This window comes from Adelges cooleyi, unplaced genomic scaffold (genome assembly GCF_023614345.1).
Source record: "Adelges cooleyi isolate 19-005CV unplaced genomic scaffold, UGA_ACOO_1.1 ACOO_flye_CR_arks_rails_tigmint_CR_PRNA_2, whole genome shotgun sequence".
Classification (NCBI taxonomy): Eukaryota; Metazoa; Arthropoda; class Insecta; order Hemiptera; family Adelgidae; genus Adelges; species Adelges cooleyi.
The window spans coordinates 1646116-1662934 of record NW_026095860.1 but is presented as its reverse complement, the minus strand read 5'-3'; the positions used below and the strand labels follow the sequence as shown (position 1 = coordinate 1662934).

Below are 16819 nucleotides of genomic sequence, written 5' to 3'. Positions count from 1 at the left end.
ATTTGGTTTAATTTCTAGTATTTTATTTTTAAGGACTGTAGTTCGTTTTGCCGACCAGTTCAAAAATGAGCAACATTCACTTATTATACCAAAAGCATTTCGAATATCTAGAGATTTAGACGCATCTGATAAGCAAAGATTTAATGAATGAGCTACACAGTGTGTGTATAATGCTTTTGGGTACATATCTTTATACACACGTTATTAGTAAAATATACTACGAATTCGATAATATTTCTTGGCAAGCCAAACCCCCCAATTCTTAACATACCATACAAAAAACAAATAAAAACATTTCGTTTTTGCTTTATTTTTATATAACATAAATATTATTCTATTATTTCTATAACATCTGCGATTAGTTCGATTTGTTATTGATATAAGTAGGTATATGTGTATACAGGCTATAGCAATCTTTTTTTTTTATCGTTGACATTTTTTCCCCAATATAAAATATACTACTTATGTTTAATTGTTTGTATTTATTTATAATAGCTCTACAATAGTAGTGTACACTGCATGTATCGCGAAATAAACCGAAATAATATGACGATGATCACTCCTACGCTTTGCCACAAGACTGAAGACAATTGGCGCCCGTAAATCAGCCGCCCAAAATATAATAATAACAACATCAGTCGTTGTGTTATAAAAATAAAATCATAAATAGCAATTTATTATTTTTAAAACAACTATACTGAACTTCTACAATATTTATATCCTATAGATAAAGGCTCATGCCGCTTAGGCAGACTTAAAAAAAATGTCCTGAAATTTCGGGGGGGCTGAAACCCCCTCAGCCCCCCCCCCCCATAAATACGCCCCTGAATATGCTATTAGTCTACTATCATAACTGTTGATTTCAATAATACTTTTTTTAGCTTTGTTGCGAAGCTGAGAATATATTGTATTTATATTCTCTTTTTATTTAAGTACATATTATGTTTTCATCAACAGTGGATCAATACCTAACAGATACACTCGTGTGTAGTAATTGTATGTTTAAGCAGTGTACAGTTTAAGTCATAAATTTAATATTAAAATAAATCGAATACAAAGTTAATAGTCAACGTTTTTACTTAAATGAATATACATTTATACTGCTTCGATATTACCTATACATTTGTTTGTTGTCTGACAGAATGCAATGACTGTTTTTTAATTTAACCAAACGTTTTCCTTGATTAACATCAATTCATGTGGAAACTTTTTCAGAAAATATTTTCATTTTCTGTTTATCAAAGCGTTCGTTTAAAAGTGTTTTTATCGCGTACTGGCTTTCTTATACCCCTATTTTTGTTGTTATTATTATATTAAATATTCATTTTACAAGCGTGGGGCCTACATATTCTAGCACAATCACAAACATAGACATTGTATTCAATTTTATAACTTTTATAATAATTCCTGTAGACCTGTGACCTCTCCGTCTCCTCTATACTTTGATTCCATAATGCCTATACTCTACCGTACTAGTCCTCTCGGATAAAATCACTTTGAAATTAACGCTTTGATGCATATTTGTAAATACAGCACCTCAATTTAATATTTTCTAACTTTGCTGGTTTACACTGTGCATGGTTTGGACTGTACTGGCTTGAAAATACTAACTACTGATTTGCATCGAAGCGTTTATTCGTAAGTGATTTTATCACTTTCAGACTAAAAAATTCCTGTTAACCTGTGACCTACCCGCCCTTACTATGCCCTTACCCCACTGTACTGGGTTTTTTCAACTAAAATTCCAAAACGCAATTAATGCAATTATTAGTTAAATGTGCATGTTTTTTCCTAACAATAATAGGTCAAATATAGTATTACACATTTTATGAAAGCTAAACCCAATTATCTAATTTGAATATACATATAACTATTTCTAAACAGGGCACTAACTTTAACTTTAAATGTTGACATCTTTGAAACAGACTGTGTTTTTAACATTTCTGTTTTGAAAATAATTATTTCTTAACAGAATATCTCGAAAAATATAGGAGTTGCCTTGCAAACATTTTTTTTCTTATGATATATATATATATATATATATATATATATATATATATATTGTTTGTAGAATATCCGACAGATACTTAAACTTGCTACAGCTATTGTAAACTATTATGTTGTATACGTAAAAAAAAAATTGAACATTTGGTTTAGTAAAAAGCTGCTCTAAAATTATTTTGTGTGGCCTTCGAATTTTAAACCGAACATTTTCGTATAATAGTGATTTAGACAAGAATCACCCTGTATACACATTTAATATTCGCTTGAGTTCTAAACGACATTTAGATGTTTCTTATACTATATTCGCTTTATGCGATTTTGTATTATATTTTACATACTGAAGTCATTTAAAAAATAGCTGGCCGTTTTATGCGATACCATGAATTTGTTATAAATAATAAAATCCCCATTTTTATATAAAGATTAGAATCATAAAAAAAAAATCTTTTGTTGCTTCATTAAAAAGAAACCATTCAATTTCAATAATCTATCATATTTTAAAGAAGTTTAAGAGGTTAAAACAATTTGTTCATTTGAATTAATTTTTTCCTTAAGGATTTTTTTAAGTTAATTAAAATTTGTATTTTACACTTTTTTATAGACGAAAAAGACACAACCTCAAATAGTAGAGATTTTAATTCGAGTTAATAGTTTTGATGCATTTATTATGGCAAATTGCTTTTATAGAAATCTATCAGGTATGACTTTAAGAGTTTTATAATTTATAGACGTTGAATTTATTTTTTATTCGAACATATTCGAACGGCTGTATCTTGCTGAACCTACAGAGGTCGTAGTGCGTTAACAGCTCATCCCTTGCCCCTACAGACTAATCAACCAGACTACAATACGGATTTATAAAGAGCTTGATATAGGTACGGTGCGCATCACTTCCATCGGGAGAATCTAATTTATAAAATATCATATAATATAAATAAAAAATAAAAATTAAGTCTAATTTAGTCAGATTTTCGTTGGAAAGAAGAATATGCTTTAGTGTCTTTACATATTAGTGTCTTAAGGTGTTACCAATGGGTGGCTTTCTCACACGCCAATTCAAGCCATGCAAATAATTATACGAAAACCAAACTTAATGTAAATATACTCGTATATGCACAGATTGTTTTAATTAGAAATATATATATATATATATTTATTTATATATGTCTTAAGCAAATAATGCATGTCGGTTGGTTTTTGCGACGAGTATTGCGACTACTATACAACAGATATCTAACAAATTTAGACGTTTTAATTTTTGATAAAGACTACGATGGCCATACAAGTTTTATCGAGTAAAACATTTAAAGTTATTAACGGTTTAGCATGAGAAAACATTTCGTCGGTAAGATTTTTTTTGCGTTGGCCGTAATATGCTTGAAAAAATGCAGAAGAAAATAACAAGATGATCATGATCATCATGTGATGGTTTAGTCAAGATAATTTCGTCATTGCTAAAATTAAATTTTAAATATTTAAATACAATTTTGGTTCTAAATAAAACATGCAAGAAATAAATTGTTCGCTAAAAAAACTGTAATATGCCTGTAAATCGACACAACGAACAAAGTTAACAGTGAAGACACGTGTGCAGGTGTTAAAATACAGAAAATTCAGTTAGGTGGACAAATTATTTCTTGATATTTAATAGAATATATCTTAGGCACATGATGAATTCGTTAAAATACAGAAAATTCAGTTGGGTGGACAAATTATTTCTTGATATTTAATAGAATATATCTGAGGCACATAATACAATTTTTATTCCGAATAAAACATGCAAGAAATAAATTGTTCGCTAAAAAAACTGTAATATGCCTGTAAATCGACACAACGAACAAAGTTAACCGTGAAGACACGTGTGCAGGTGTTAAAATACAGAAAATTCAGTTAGTTGGACGAATAATATGTTTATATTTAATAGAATATATCTTAGGCACATATATTGAATTCGTGTCGGTTGGTTTTTGCAATGAGTATTTGTTTCTAATACTCGTACACAACAGATATCTAATAAATTCAGACATTTTAGTTTTGCTACAGACAAAGTTGGTCACGTTCGATTTTTTTTTTGTAACAAAATCTTAATAATCTATACGGGAATCATCATGGGAAAAAGTCTTATCGTGCAGATTTTATTTGCATTAGTCTTGATTCGCATAGAAAACTGTACAAGCGACACCAAGTTGGACGAAATCGACCATTTTTGGCAAGCGAAACACTGGGATCAGATGACGTGGTTCGTTAGCATAATATCACCACCCATCAAGACGAAAACACGCGTGGGAGAAGTGAAGGATAAAAATCAATTATGGTCCATGGCTACTATCTCGTTAATCAACAAGCTGAAATCAATCGCTTTATTAATGGAGTGCGGCTACGGAAAACCATTGATCGACTTCCTCTGGATATCGACCTACACAGTACAACAGTGCGGCGAATTGTTAAGTCACGGTGACAGTAACGCAGTGGATTGTTGGCTAAAACTTGATTATAGTCTCAAAAGAGGCGCAATTATTGCGTATAAATTGTTTGCCATGAATGATCATGTTAATAAATTACACAAAAGGACTGTCGTCGACAACGGTTATTACAAAATTCTGCTGCAGATCCATGAAATGTTTAAGGGACAACAACGCGATCTCACAGAAACGGCGCCCGAAAATTTATACAAAGATATCGAAAGTTTAGCTACGCGCTTAGTAATCCAATGGAATGACAGCTGTCAACCGTCATACTCTGTCATCGGCGAAGAGGAGATACAGAGGAAAGATAAACGTCCCAAATCAAACGATAAACCGAATCTCCTTTATGATTTATACGTGGACAAATTGATTTCTACCATTAACTCCGTAAACGAACTTACGGAAAAAATTGGTTTTCAATACAAGTCACCCAACAAAAAAGTTACTTTTTCTATTCCTCCCGAAACAGATGGAAGTTCATCCAGTCACCAGAAAATTAATTAAACGGGGAAACAGACGGGATAATAATTGTTCTTGCCATATAAAAATTGTAACCAGTTTAAACATTTTAATAAAATCCATAGGGTATGTCATGTTTTTGTGTTATAACTCTTAAGGTATACCTACCAAATTTTACATTGTAATTCAATAGAAAAAAATTCTATTTAATAATTAATTTTTGATTTGTTAATTTCGACGTATATAATAAATATAAATTATGAATAATACTATAATGATGAATAAATGTGTAATATTATCAAATATAATAAAACATAATGAATAACAATATTACATATAAAGTGTTCAATATCTCAAACAGTTATTAAATTAAAACTAAAATAAATGGTTGTTAATAAACTATTCAATTATCTTAAAAAGTATGGAAAAATAAAAATAGAAATGGTAAAAATATTTTCAAGTCAAGAAGTGTTATAGAATGATTATGAACATCAACCTCGCATTGGAAATGCAGTTGCAATACCTACCCTCTACGATTTGTATATGTAGGCCAATTGCATTATTCCGTGGATTTCATAACGGATCATTTGCACAATATTGGTTTTCATATTATTATATTTAGAATGAAATGTGTATATATTATGTCTTCGGCAAGCAGATTCCATATACGACCGTGCATTGGTTCGATAAAGATAATATGTAATCAAGATGATACAGTGGTAACGTGTTTATTAATATTGATGAATAATTGTCACAAAATTATGAAAAGTAATAATATAAAAAACCAGTACAGTGGGGTCGGGGCATAGAGGGGACGGGTAGGTCACAGGTCTACAGGAATTATTAAAAATAAAAGTCATAAAATTGAATAAAATAAAATAATATCTATAACACCTATGTCGTATCCAATAACGTAGCCAGAAATGTGTGGGTCCCAGTTTTAAAATTGTATTAAGTATTTTTTATTTTGTTAACAAAACAGAATACGTTAAAAAAAACAACTTATTTTCAATAAACAACAAATCATATTGGTAACACCTAAACTGCAAGATACTGCAGACACGTGTGACATTCTGAAAATAAATTTACTTACTAATTTGTGTACAATTGTATGTATATTGTAAAATTGTCATCTTCATATGTTTATCTTAATTGTGTTTGAACCTTTAGATTTTTCTAACAACAATAAATTCCAAATAACATATTTTGTTACCTACGAAATATATAAATGTCCATTACATATACCTTACTCGCAATAAAAATAATATTCACTGTATAAGTAAAATTTATATTCTATTATCTAATCTATTCCGACTATTTGCTTTTAATTCTGATTCCAACGTTTTTTTTTTATATCTTTATTATAAAATGTCTATAAAGATGTGTATTTCAAGTTAATTATTGAAATTTATTTATTGTAACAAATTTACAATTATAAACATGTAACTTCTTTATATTATTTACTATCTATACTTTATAGAAAATATCGTGGTACTTTAATAACTGAGAGTCTGTCGTGAACGCTGAAGATGACAACATTGTTGCCGAAATACGACGTATTCGCGGAGAGTATATAATTTGTATGGTTAAGGGTTTTTATTATTATTTTATTCTATGTTATTATGTGTTATTCATTGTTCTATTATTATATTAGTGTATTAAAAAAACCAGTACAGTGGGGTCGGGGCATAGTGGGGACGGGGAGGTCACGGGTTTACAATAATTTTTATATCTAAAAGTGATAAAATCACTTTCGAAGAAACGCTTCGATGCAAATCGGTAGTTAGTATTTTTAAGCCAGTACAGTCCAAACCAAGCACAGTGTGACCGATAAAATTACAAAATAAAAGCATCAAAGCGTAATTTGAAAGTGATTTCATCCGAGAGGCCTAGTACAGTAGAATGTAGGCATAATGAAATCACAGCAACGAGGCGACGGAGATGTTCATACAATGAATTATTTTACACAAAATCAGAGCTACAAGTTGATAAACTAAAAAATAAAAATTAGCACGAAGCAGATTATCTTCTAATGGAAAATTTAAAGCGTGAATCTCTTGAAATGAATAACAGTATAACAATATGCAAAACATTAGTGTTCCTTTAAAAAAAATTGTGTAATATAAAATACATTTTGGAGCGGTAGACTGCATAAGAACCAACACTTAATCTGGATCCAATAAACAACAATCCTCTTCATAATTTTGCAGGTAATTGGACATAATATACTCATAGTTGACCTTCGGTACGGTCGGCCGCGGGCGATAAAATAACGAGATAACGACGGTGGTTTTGCCGTACCAAAACGATTAAGTTTCTTAATAAGTAGACGGATCAGTTTTTTTCCAGAATAAATCTTGTGTCTACTGTATTCAGATATACGATTTAGTAGTCTGTAATATCATGTAAAAAACACAATATTATGATACCGACCGTTAGGACCTAACCTAACCTAACACCGGTCGATGTTACCAACCGACAGTTATTAGTGTCTGTTCGTTTCTCATATCTGGTAAACCGTGTTTGTAGTTTGATAAAAAAAATGTTTAAGATTTTAGGTGTTTTTGTTAAAATATACGCAACCTTTTGCGTTTTTCTCTTCGGTAGGATTAAGGGTTTTGGGTGGATTATGGGTTTCCCCAGGGGTAACTTTTGAAGTATTGAAAGATTTCTAAAGGGGTTCGTTAAATTCATGTTCAATAGTATCTTAATGTCTTTGTAGTTCATATCTAACCAGGTAGTTTGTGTACATCTTTATTATTATTATATTATTTTAATATAGTTTTAACTTTAATGACCAATTGTGTTTTTTAAATTAATCGAGAAGTGGTATGTTTTTCATAATCATTAAAAAGGGCGGTATCATTAATACAAAAAAAAAAAGAGAAAACAGCCTTTAAATAAATTACCGATAAACTATTCCTCAGTCACCAAGCTATAAAAAAAAAATCATCATTATATCATTTTAATATCCAACCTTTTCAGCTACTAATAAAGCTAAGAAATTCCGATAAATAGGGTTTTTTGAACAAAAAAAGTTGTTGTACATAAAACAAATCTAATCTTAAGTTTAGTTTTTTTTCATTCAGTAAATTTTAATATACAAACAAGACGTTTTTCATTTTCGGCGTAAGCTATACGATAAAACAGCCTGACAAATACTGTTCTGTTTACATTAGACAGCTGAAAATAAGAGCCGTAAAATAAAAACTAACTTTAGTACGTTTAATACATTCGAAAATGGCATGCAATAGTACTACTATTTGGATGATCACGATTCTGGTAATCGTTGGATTATCGAGTGCAGTACACACATTCGACGACAAGGACTCGCTTAAACAAACATTACTCGACAGATATGAAACTGGATCAACGAGTGTTGCACCCACAGACAACGAGATAGATTTATACAATAAAATATTAAATGATGAATTTGATTCCGGGTCACCGAGTGCAAAACCCACAAGCAGCGAGATATACTTATATAAACTAAAATTATTAGATGAATATAATTATCTTCAAGCGCTCAACCGAGGAAGTTTCGCAAGTCCCCAAATAAATGTAACGATAATTGACAGACTTGATAAAGTAAGAGATATTTTAAATCGAATTTTAGAAGAACTTAATTATAATTATACGTACGATGCTTTAGTTTTTATGAAGTTAATGACTTCAGAAAACTACGCGAATGTGGAATTATGTAAACAGGTTGACTATGCATGCCCAAATTGGGCTCAGCACATGCTGAACTCTATAATTAATAGTGGTTTCCCGTTAAGGAGATTTCCGTACACTTTTTGGATGTTTTTTCTTTACACGAAAAAAATGAAAATGTTCGCAATGCGTGACGCAGAAAAAGAAATGAATAATCTTACCGGTTACATGATGACGCATTTTAAACACCAAATGGAACATTCTAAATATTTGTGGCCTAAAAACTATAATTATGATTCATACGATGCCGAACTAAATAGCTTACACCCAAATTCAGCATTTGAAAAGGTAACAGAAGCATGTACATATCTCAGCACGATGTCTGAAAGCAAACTGAACTTTAATCTGGATATTGATTCAACCTTATATATCAATAACGTGGTGGAAGACACTATATTTATAAATACTTTGGTTACGAGTTTCGGAGGTTTACACGGCAGTCGGTTTCTTCTAAGTGAATTAAATAGTTCAATAAATGCAGCTAAGAATCCTGCGTCATCGCTTTCCGATTGGATCCATTCACTTCATGATGTCCATTATTATTTTTTGCGCATTGTGAAAACTATAATGTTACGTGTATGGTGGGCATTTTTAAAGAATTTGAAAACGATGAAAAACTATCAGTCAGCGGAACAATTGGAAACACTATTATACAAACAACATTTGAATGATTTTGTTAGCTTGCTTAAATTACACAAGAAAGACGATTTCATGAAACTCCTTAATTTAAACGAGGAGGAGGATGAGGAGGATTTTAGAGAACTCCCTTACGACACTTTACCGCGGTCTTCTTGTAAAACTGAAAGGAAAATGAGAAAGATTTTACGATTACTGACTAAATACGAAAAAGAGAATGCCAGATTCGTTTTTGAAATCGACGAACCTGTGATCCTAAAAAAAGTTGATTGCCAAAAATCTACACTAGTTGATATCGCAAACGGTATTGGCCATAAGATTAGTATACCCCGATCCCCGATACGAGAGAGTATTCTGTGTGCGGAAGTTTTTGTGGAATATTTAAAAAACAAATTGTCTAAGGTAAATTTTGTCATTTTGCAATCATTTCATATACTTGACCAGTGGGTTCGAAAGAAGTCATTTGTGTGGTAAATTTTAATTTAGTGAGATTATATAACTAAAATACACTTGATAAATATTAATTAAAATCAACCTTTTTTCAATTTTAATATTATATAGAAGGAAAAAACCTATGTTATCAAATTCCCCTTCTCGATTATATACTCTTTAGTTTCATATTGTTGACGTTACTGTATAATGTTAAAAAATATTTTTAAATAGCTAACGTGATATTTTATTTATTGTTAAAATATGATTTCAAATATTGTATTTACATATAATACATACAATTATAATTTTAAATAAATGTTTGCTGTGCTGTAAATTGTATTAAAAAATTATTTTAAAATTCACTGAAAAGTATATCGTTGAGCGTTTTTTTTTTTTTTTAATGCATTTATTAAGCATTATGTGTTAAAGATAATGGTTATTTAGACTAATTTGATTGTCTGAAATGATGATGGTATAATTATTTTAAAAAGCATTTGTCGGGAATTGAAACCTTATCTGATGGTCTCGGTTTGCCTCCACTGATGAAGTAGAACAATTTAATGTGCAATAGTATTGTTCAAATATTGAAAAATATGATAGAGAAAGTTTTGAAACGATTTACTAAAACAACTCATTTTAAGTTACATAAAACAATTGGAAGTACCAAATTTAACAATTTTCCCATTGCTCATATTTTCACCTAAGACGTATCATTTTGTATGTTTGCAGTGGCAGCCATCGCAGCTGTTGCAAAAAAAAAAAAAAGACCATCGCCAAAAGTATAGTTTACCGTCAACTAACGTCATCGATTGTTCGACTGCGTTAATAAAAAAATTCACTATTTTTCACAATTATTATAAAAAGAATCAAATTATCAATCTTAGAAAATGCTCTAAATTTCCAGAAAAAATATATTATAGTCATTAAAATGTATTACTGTTATTTTAGAAATCATATTTTTAAAAGAAATTTGTATACGGCTCTTTTGATTGATGTCATAAACTTGAAAGTTCAAACAAATTTTATTTCCCTACCGATGTTTGAAAAAAATAGCTTAACATGCATATCTTAATTATTGTACAGTTTTCTATAAGAGTTTCCTGTGTCACCACTAAGTATTGTTACCGAAGGGAAAAAAATTGCAATGAAAATAATATCATTGTATGATAAAAACCAAAAAAGTTTCCCAAAGGTAGTTTTTTTATAATTTTAGAAAAAGTCAAGTGGGCCATTAAATTCTATATAACCTGTATCAGTTGACATTAGGTGTATATTGTTTTATTATATGCAAACTTAATAAGGTTATCTAAAATATGTTCAAAACATTTTGAATTTGTAAATTTTTTTTTAATATAAGGGAGTACAGTATCTGAACTCCGTATAGTTGGAATCAAACGTACATCAAATCACATATTTTTCTCTAGTACTACAAGTTTGTTTTCGAGTTTCCCTACCTAGGTATGAACTAAATAAACATTACTTAAAAAAAACGTATTGCAAAATATGTGTTTACCTTTAGATTCAGTACTACTTTTGAAACACATGTGCAGAAGTGCGAGTTTTTACAAAACCTCACTTGCTTTACAATGGAATGACGTTTTTCAGTTTTCGATGGATCACATGAATTCTTTAGGTTTTATATTTGTATAATGTAATTTTTTAATTGCATAATTTACACATGCGTTATAGTAAAAATAATTGTTACTATTCTTATTTTTTACTATTAAATGTTAGTAGTCTTTTATTATTACTGTTGGCTTTGGGGAGAAATTGTTTATAGAGTATGTAAGTTTACATTTTAAAATTTTATTTTTAATTTAAAATATTTAATTATTTTTATGCAACGAATCATGTATTGGAAATTATTTTTTATCTTTTTCGTGCTTCTTTTAAATTGTGTTAAATTTTTGTTGGATAAATTTTACATTTAAAATAATAAATAGCTAATCTAGTTTCTATACTTTATTGAATCATGTTCATAATTCACTGTAATTACTGTGGAATTAAAAAATACAGTTTTTTGGCATTTCCATGTCTTAGCTCTGGCACATAACCGAAAAAAGCGTTATTAAAAAAGCGTTACCACAAGGAGATGGTGTAGGGGGTGGGAATGGGGATGAAGATGGGGTTGGGGGTGGAAGATAGGGGTGAGAGATAGGGGTAGGAGATTAGGGTAAGATATAAGAGATAAGAGATATGTTGTACGTTCAAATTAGAACTAAATGATAAATTCAAAATAGTTTAAGGACCCAAATTCTCTATGAATTGTTTTAAGCCAGATATTAAACACTACAATTTTAGCCAGAAACTTGATGTTTTAATGTACTAGCTTGTCACTGCTTCTTAATATACTATATCATTATCTATAATTCCACCACTACTCTAAATTTATTCGGTACTTCAACGAGTCATGAAAATGCTCTTTCGTGGTTGCAGACTCGGCTGAAAAACTTTTTTTGTTATATATTTCTGTTTTTAAATAAGTAATGAGATTACGATTCTTATACAACATTAGTTTATATTAAATCGTATATGAATAGAACATTAAAATAGTCTTTAAAAAGTTTAACATATAATACAAATACACTTGCACAAACGCATTTAGTCAAACCAATGTGTTTTATACATTATAAAACAGTGTTTGGCGTGTATTCAATATGTTATATAATTTATCAGTTTAGTTGTACTATTAAATAAGGCAACTTAAGATTGTACGAGAATCTCCAACAGAATACATGTGCATGTATTTAGTATTTATGTTAGTTTGTAGAACATATATCCCATATAAATTGACTTTTTATTCTCGACTAAAATGAAGAAACATGTACTTTAATCGAAGTGTGTAGAAAAGAAAACTACTTATTACTGTTATATGGCACCGGTGGCCGCAAGACCCCCGGTGCCAACTTTTTTCATAGAAACGAATTTTTAGACATTTTAGTAAGCTTTAGATTGGTATAATCAAATTGAGGGGACCTCTTCCGGAACATTGTCAAAAATTGACATAACTGCCGCCGGTTTCGGTCGGCGGTCGGCCGCTTTTTTATTGCTGGGTTGGGTTCGGCGGCCGCAAAACCCCAAGTGCCATTTTTTTAAGTTAAATAATATACTCTTACTGTTTTGTCGATAATTATAATATATTTTAATTAATTAAGTCGATATCGTATAATAATAATCGTCGGTGTATGGGGATATATGGACTGCCCCTTAGAATAATAAGTGTATTGGCAACACAACATACACCAACGCCATGACACTTTCTGTTATCAAATATTGCTGACTCGTTTATGGCTAACTTCACATTCGTTATTGTTTTTTATTAATAACTGAGATTTCTTTTCGTACACTCTGAATTTCTATGAATTATAACTAGTTAAATTAGATTTAGCGCTATAGGTACAATTTGTTTTCAGTGTTGTTGCCACGGTTCCGGTTCGTGAAAATCTCTACATTTTAATCAATAATCATTATAACAGTTGAATTCTATGATAAATACCGAACGTATTGCGTCGTGTTTTGTTATTTCGTTTCAATTTGCATTACAATTGAGTTTTGTCTTGCCTGTGTATCATTTATTATAAGTTTTTAGTAGCAGCTTTGGATAGCGGTTTACGGTTCTACGTTGTGTAAGTACCTACTGTTTTGTATTTCTACATTATTAACATTATTGATAAGTTTCCTGTCTTCCATTGACTTAGAACACTGCTTGTGAATAAATAGAATCATAATCTATAGGTAATCTGTTTTACTTACTATTTTCTCCGAGTCCCGTTGAATGACACAGGATCAATGCCATTTCAATTAGTCAAGTCGTCCAAAATGGTCTATCGCCTAGCTTCTATCTTTATCTCTATGTATGGTAGTACTAAGTTATACTTTTAATTTTATATTATTGGTTTTATTTAAGTATAATAGAATTTAGTTTTAAATGTTTAAAAAAAACAAAGTATACCACTCAAAATGTTGCTGGTTTTTGTATTTTAAATAATGTAAACTAAATTATTCTTTAATATATCATTATTATTACTAGATGTGCAGTTCAAAAACGATGAAATTTCTATAATAGAAGAGTATTTAGTAAAGAATGAAGGCGACAATACTTATGAGTAAGGCTACTTTATTACAAATATTTGTTACTAAATAAAATAGTTAAAATTGTGTAATTAAGTCTTCCTATTGAATGTCTATGCATATATGGTACAGAAATACAACTAACATTAAATGTCCATTATAGAGTTTTGGAGCGGTATAATGTGTTGAAAATTAAACATGAAAATGATGAAACTGAAGAACCTAAACCGTTAGATGTGCAGTTCATAAAGAATGAAATTTCTACAACAGAGGAGTATTTGGTAAAAAATGAAGTGGACAATACTTATGAGTAAGGCATTTTTATTACCTTTTTTTTCTAAATAAAACAATCAAGTTTTTTTAATGATCTCGTCCTCCTCTATAAACCTCTATTTACTTCAGTTGTACTTCTCTAACTGGAATTATTGGTTGTATTTAAAAAGATACAATGCCGTAATAGTAAAATACTTAAAACGTTATAAATATTATTAATAATTAGATAATTGTTTTTCTAATAGGTATTTATTTTATTATTGCGCAATTAAAATGTCTATTTTTTAAATTCTGGTGCATTTTAAACTTTTATTTTTAAGAAATTTAATAAAAACAGTTTTTCTTAATTAATACAAATAAACATACTTATATATATATATATATATATATATATATATAGTTCAACAAATTATACCTACTCTACGTAAATCATAAACTATTGAAATTGCTTTATTGTTTTTTTATCTTAATGAGTCAATGAAGTAGTGTATATTTAAAGATACAAATATCAAATAATCTCCACGTTGCAGTGTATCTTTATCATCTATTAAATTATTCAATGAGGTGGTGTATCTTTAAAGATACATGCTATTATAGAAAGCTGTTCATTAAAAATGTGAAAAATTAACTCCACGGGTCCTAATTAGTAAAAAAAACTATTAATATCCACGCTATAAGCAGATACATCGGCACATGGATAATATGTTTCTTTTCTTATTTCTAATATTTTATATCTAATATCTTATCTCGAATCTTTGGCCAGAACATTATAAATTATTTATCAGGTCTTTCATTCACAAAAAAACCGCTATACAGCACCACAACGCACAAATTGTTTTATTGTCCCCGAGCCAATAGACATATCTATGTCAAACACATAGTTTGGTCATTTCATGTGAGTTTTTTATTGCTGCCAAGTTTAGAGTTAAAAGACCTCGGTCATTAAAATGTCTCAAGGTACTAAATGTAAAAATGGACTTAAAACAGAGTAGAATTTTTAAGTTTCAAATCTCATGGCATTCGGACGTTTATTATCAATATTCCAAAAAATGTAAACGTTGCATTGTATTTTGTTGGATAAGTTTAGGAAACACAACCAAATAAAAATTGCATTGTACATTTAACATTAGTTATATCATTAATTATGTAATAGACAGATAGCCCATAGCATAGGAGTATTCAGCGACTAACATCATGCTTATGCCGATTCTCGATAGATAACGTTGGGAGATTGTGAACTCCGTCTATTACATAATCAATGGTTATATTAATACTTGCTGTATAACATGAAAAAAAAATTCTCTTAGATAAATCTATTTGTTTTTATACGTGTTGCAGTATTCATTTTCCGTGTAAAGCGACCAATACCTCAAGTAATACAAAGAAAATCAATCATCGAAACAGCAGAACCATAGGGTCTACTCGAAACAAAGATGGCCTATTTAATTGTGGTGTTTGTTTAAAAAGTGTTTCGTCAATATCAAGCTTGAGAAGACATTGTCGTATTACTCATACGGACGTAAAACCCTTTAAATGCGATGTTTGTGAAAAAACATTCAGTCTACTGCATCATCTTAAGACTCATGAAAGGAAACATACCGGTGAAAAGCCATTTAAATGTAATGTCTGTAAAAAAACATTTGGTGATCAGTCTTCCTTTAAAAGACATGAAAGGGTACATACCGGAGAGAAGCTTGTTAGATGCAATGTCTGTGAAAAAACATTTGGTTATCAGACTAACCTCAAAACTCATGAAAGGATACACACTGGCGAGAAACCTTTTAAACGCAAAGTGTGTGCAAAATCATTCAGTCATCAGGCAAACCTCAAAAGACATGAAAGGATACATACCGGCGAGAACCCTATAAATGCGATGTCTGTGAAAAAACATTTGGTGATCAGTCTTCCTTTAAAAGACATGAAAGGGTACATACCGGAAAGAAACCTTTTATATGCGATGTCTGTGAACAATCGTTTCGTTGCCAATATACTCTCAAAAGACATCAAGCAAAAGCACACGGCTCATAAACCTCGCGTGACTATTTGGCAGTTTTAAAATAGTTTTTTAATATATATCTGTTATTTGAAATTTTTTTTTTCACTTACGATTTAATTTAGATTTATCATGAATTATTTAGTTTTTATATTTGTATAATGTAATTTTTAAATTGCATAATTTGCACATGCATTAAAGAAAAAAATCTTACTATTTTTTTTTTTTTATTATAAAATGTTAGTAGTCTTTTATAATTACTGTTGGGTTTGAAGAGAAATTATTTATAAAATATGTAAGTTTACATTTTAAAATTTATCTTAAATTTTAAAATATTTATTTATTTTTATGCAACGAATTATATAATAGAAATCTTTTAATTTATTGCGCTACTTTTAAATTGTGTTTAATTTTTTTTGGATTAATTATACATTGAAAATAATTAGTAGGTAATATAGTTTTTTTTCTTTATTAAAATATGTTCATAATCCACCATGATAACTGTCGAATTTAAGAAGACTATTTTTGTTATATATTTCTGTTTTTAAAAAAACAATAAGAGATTATGATTTGTATATTATACTCGTTCGACCTTTTTTATTACGAGTTTAATTAAAATTGGCTGTTTGGAAAAATTTTATAAGTATAAAGTTTTTTACCAAAAAAATTGGTCGATGTGTTAAACAATAAACCTTTAATGGTTTTATAATTCCAAGCTTTTCGTAAAAAATAAGAACATAATTGTCATTGGGTGCAATGCTCTTATCGATAT

The 16819-nt window shown here is 29.6% G+C and overlaps 2 protein-coding genes across 2 annotated transcripts in view; both read left to right on the top strand.

Annotated features, from left to right (window-relative positions):
- Positions 1-16819, top strand: part of LOC126833902 (kelch-like protein 2) — a 101303-nt gene that overhangs the window by 44094 nt on the left and 40390 nt on the right. The gene's annotated exons all lie outside the window — the stretch shown is intronic.
- On the top strand, positions 8769-16231 carry LOC126833801 (zinc finger protein 766-like). Its single transcript, XM_050565347.1, has 5 exons — positions 8769-9542; positions 13303-13336; positions 13741-13816; positions 13945-14091; positions 15393-16231. Exons 1-5 carry the CDS (start codon positions 8769-8771, stop codon positions 16108-16110), a joined length of 1749 nt encoding a protein of 582 aa, XP_050421304.1. The 3' UTR covers positions 16111-16231.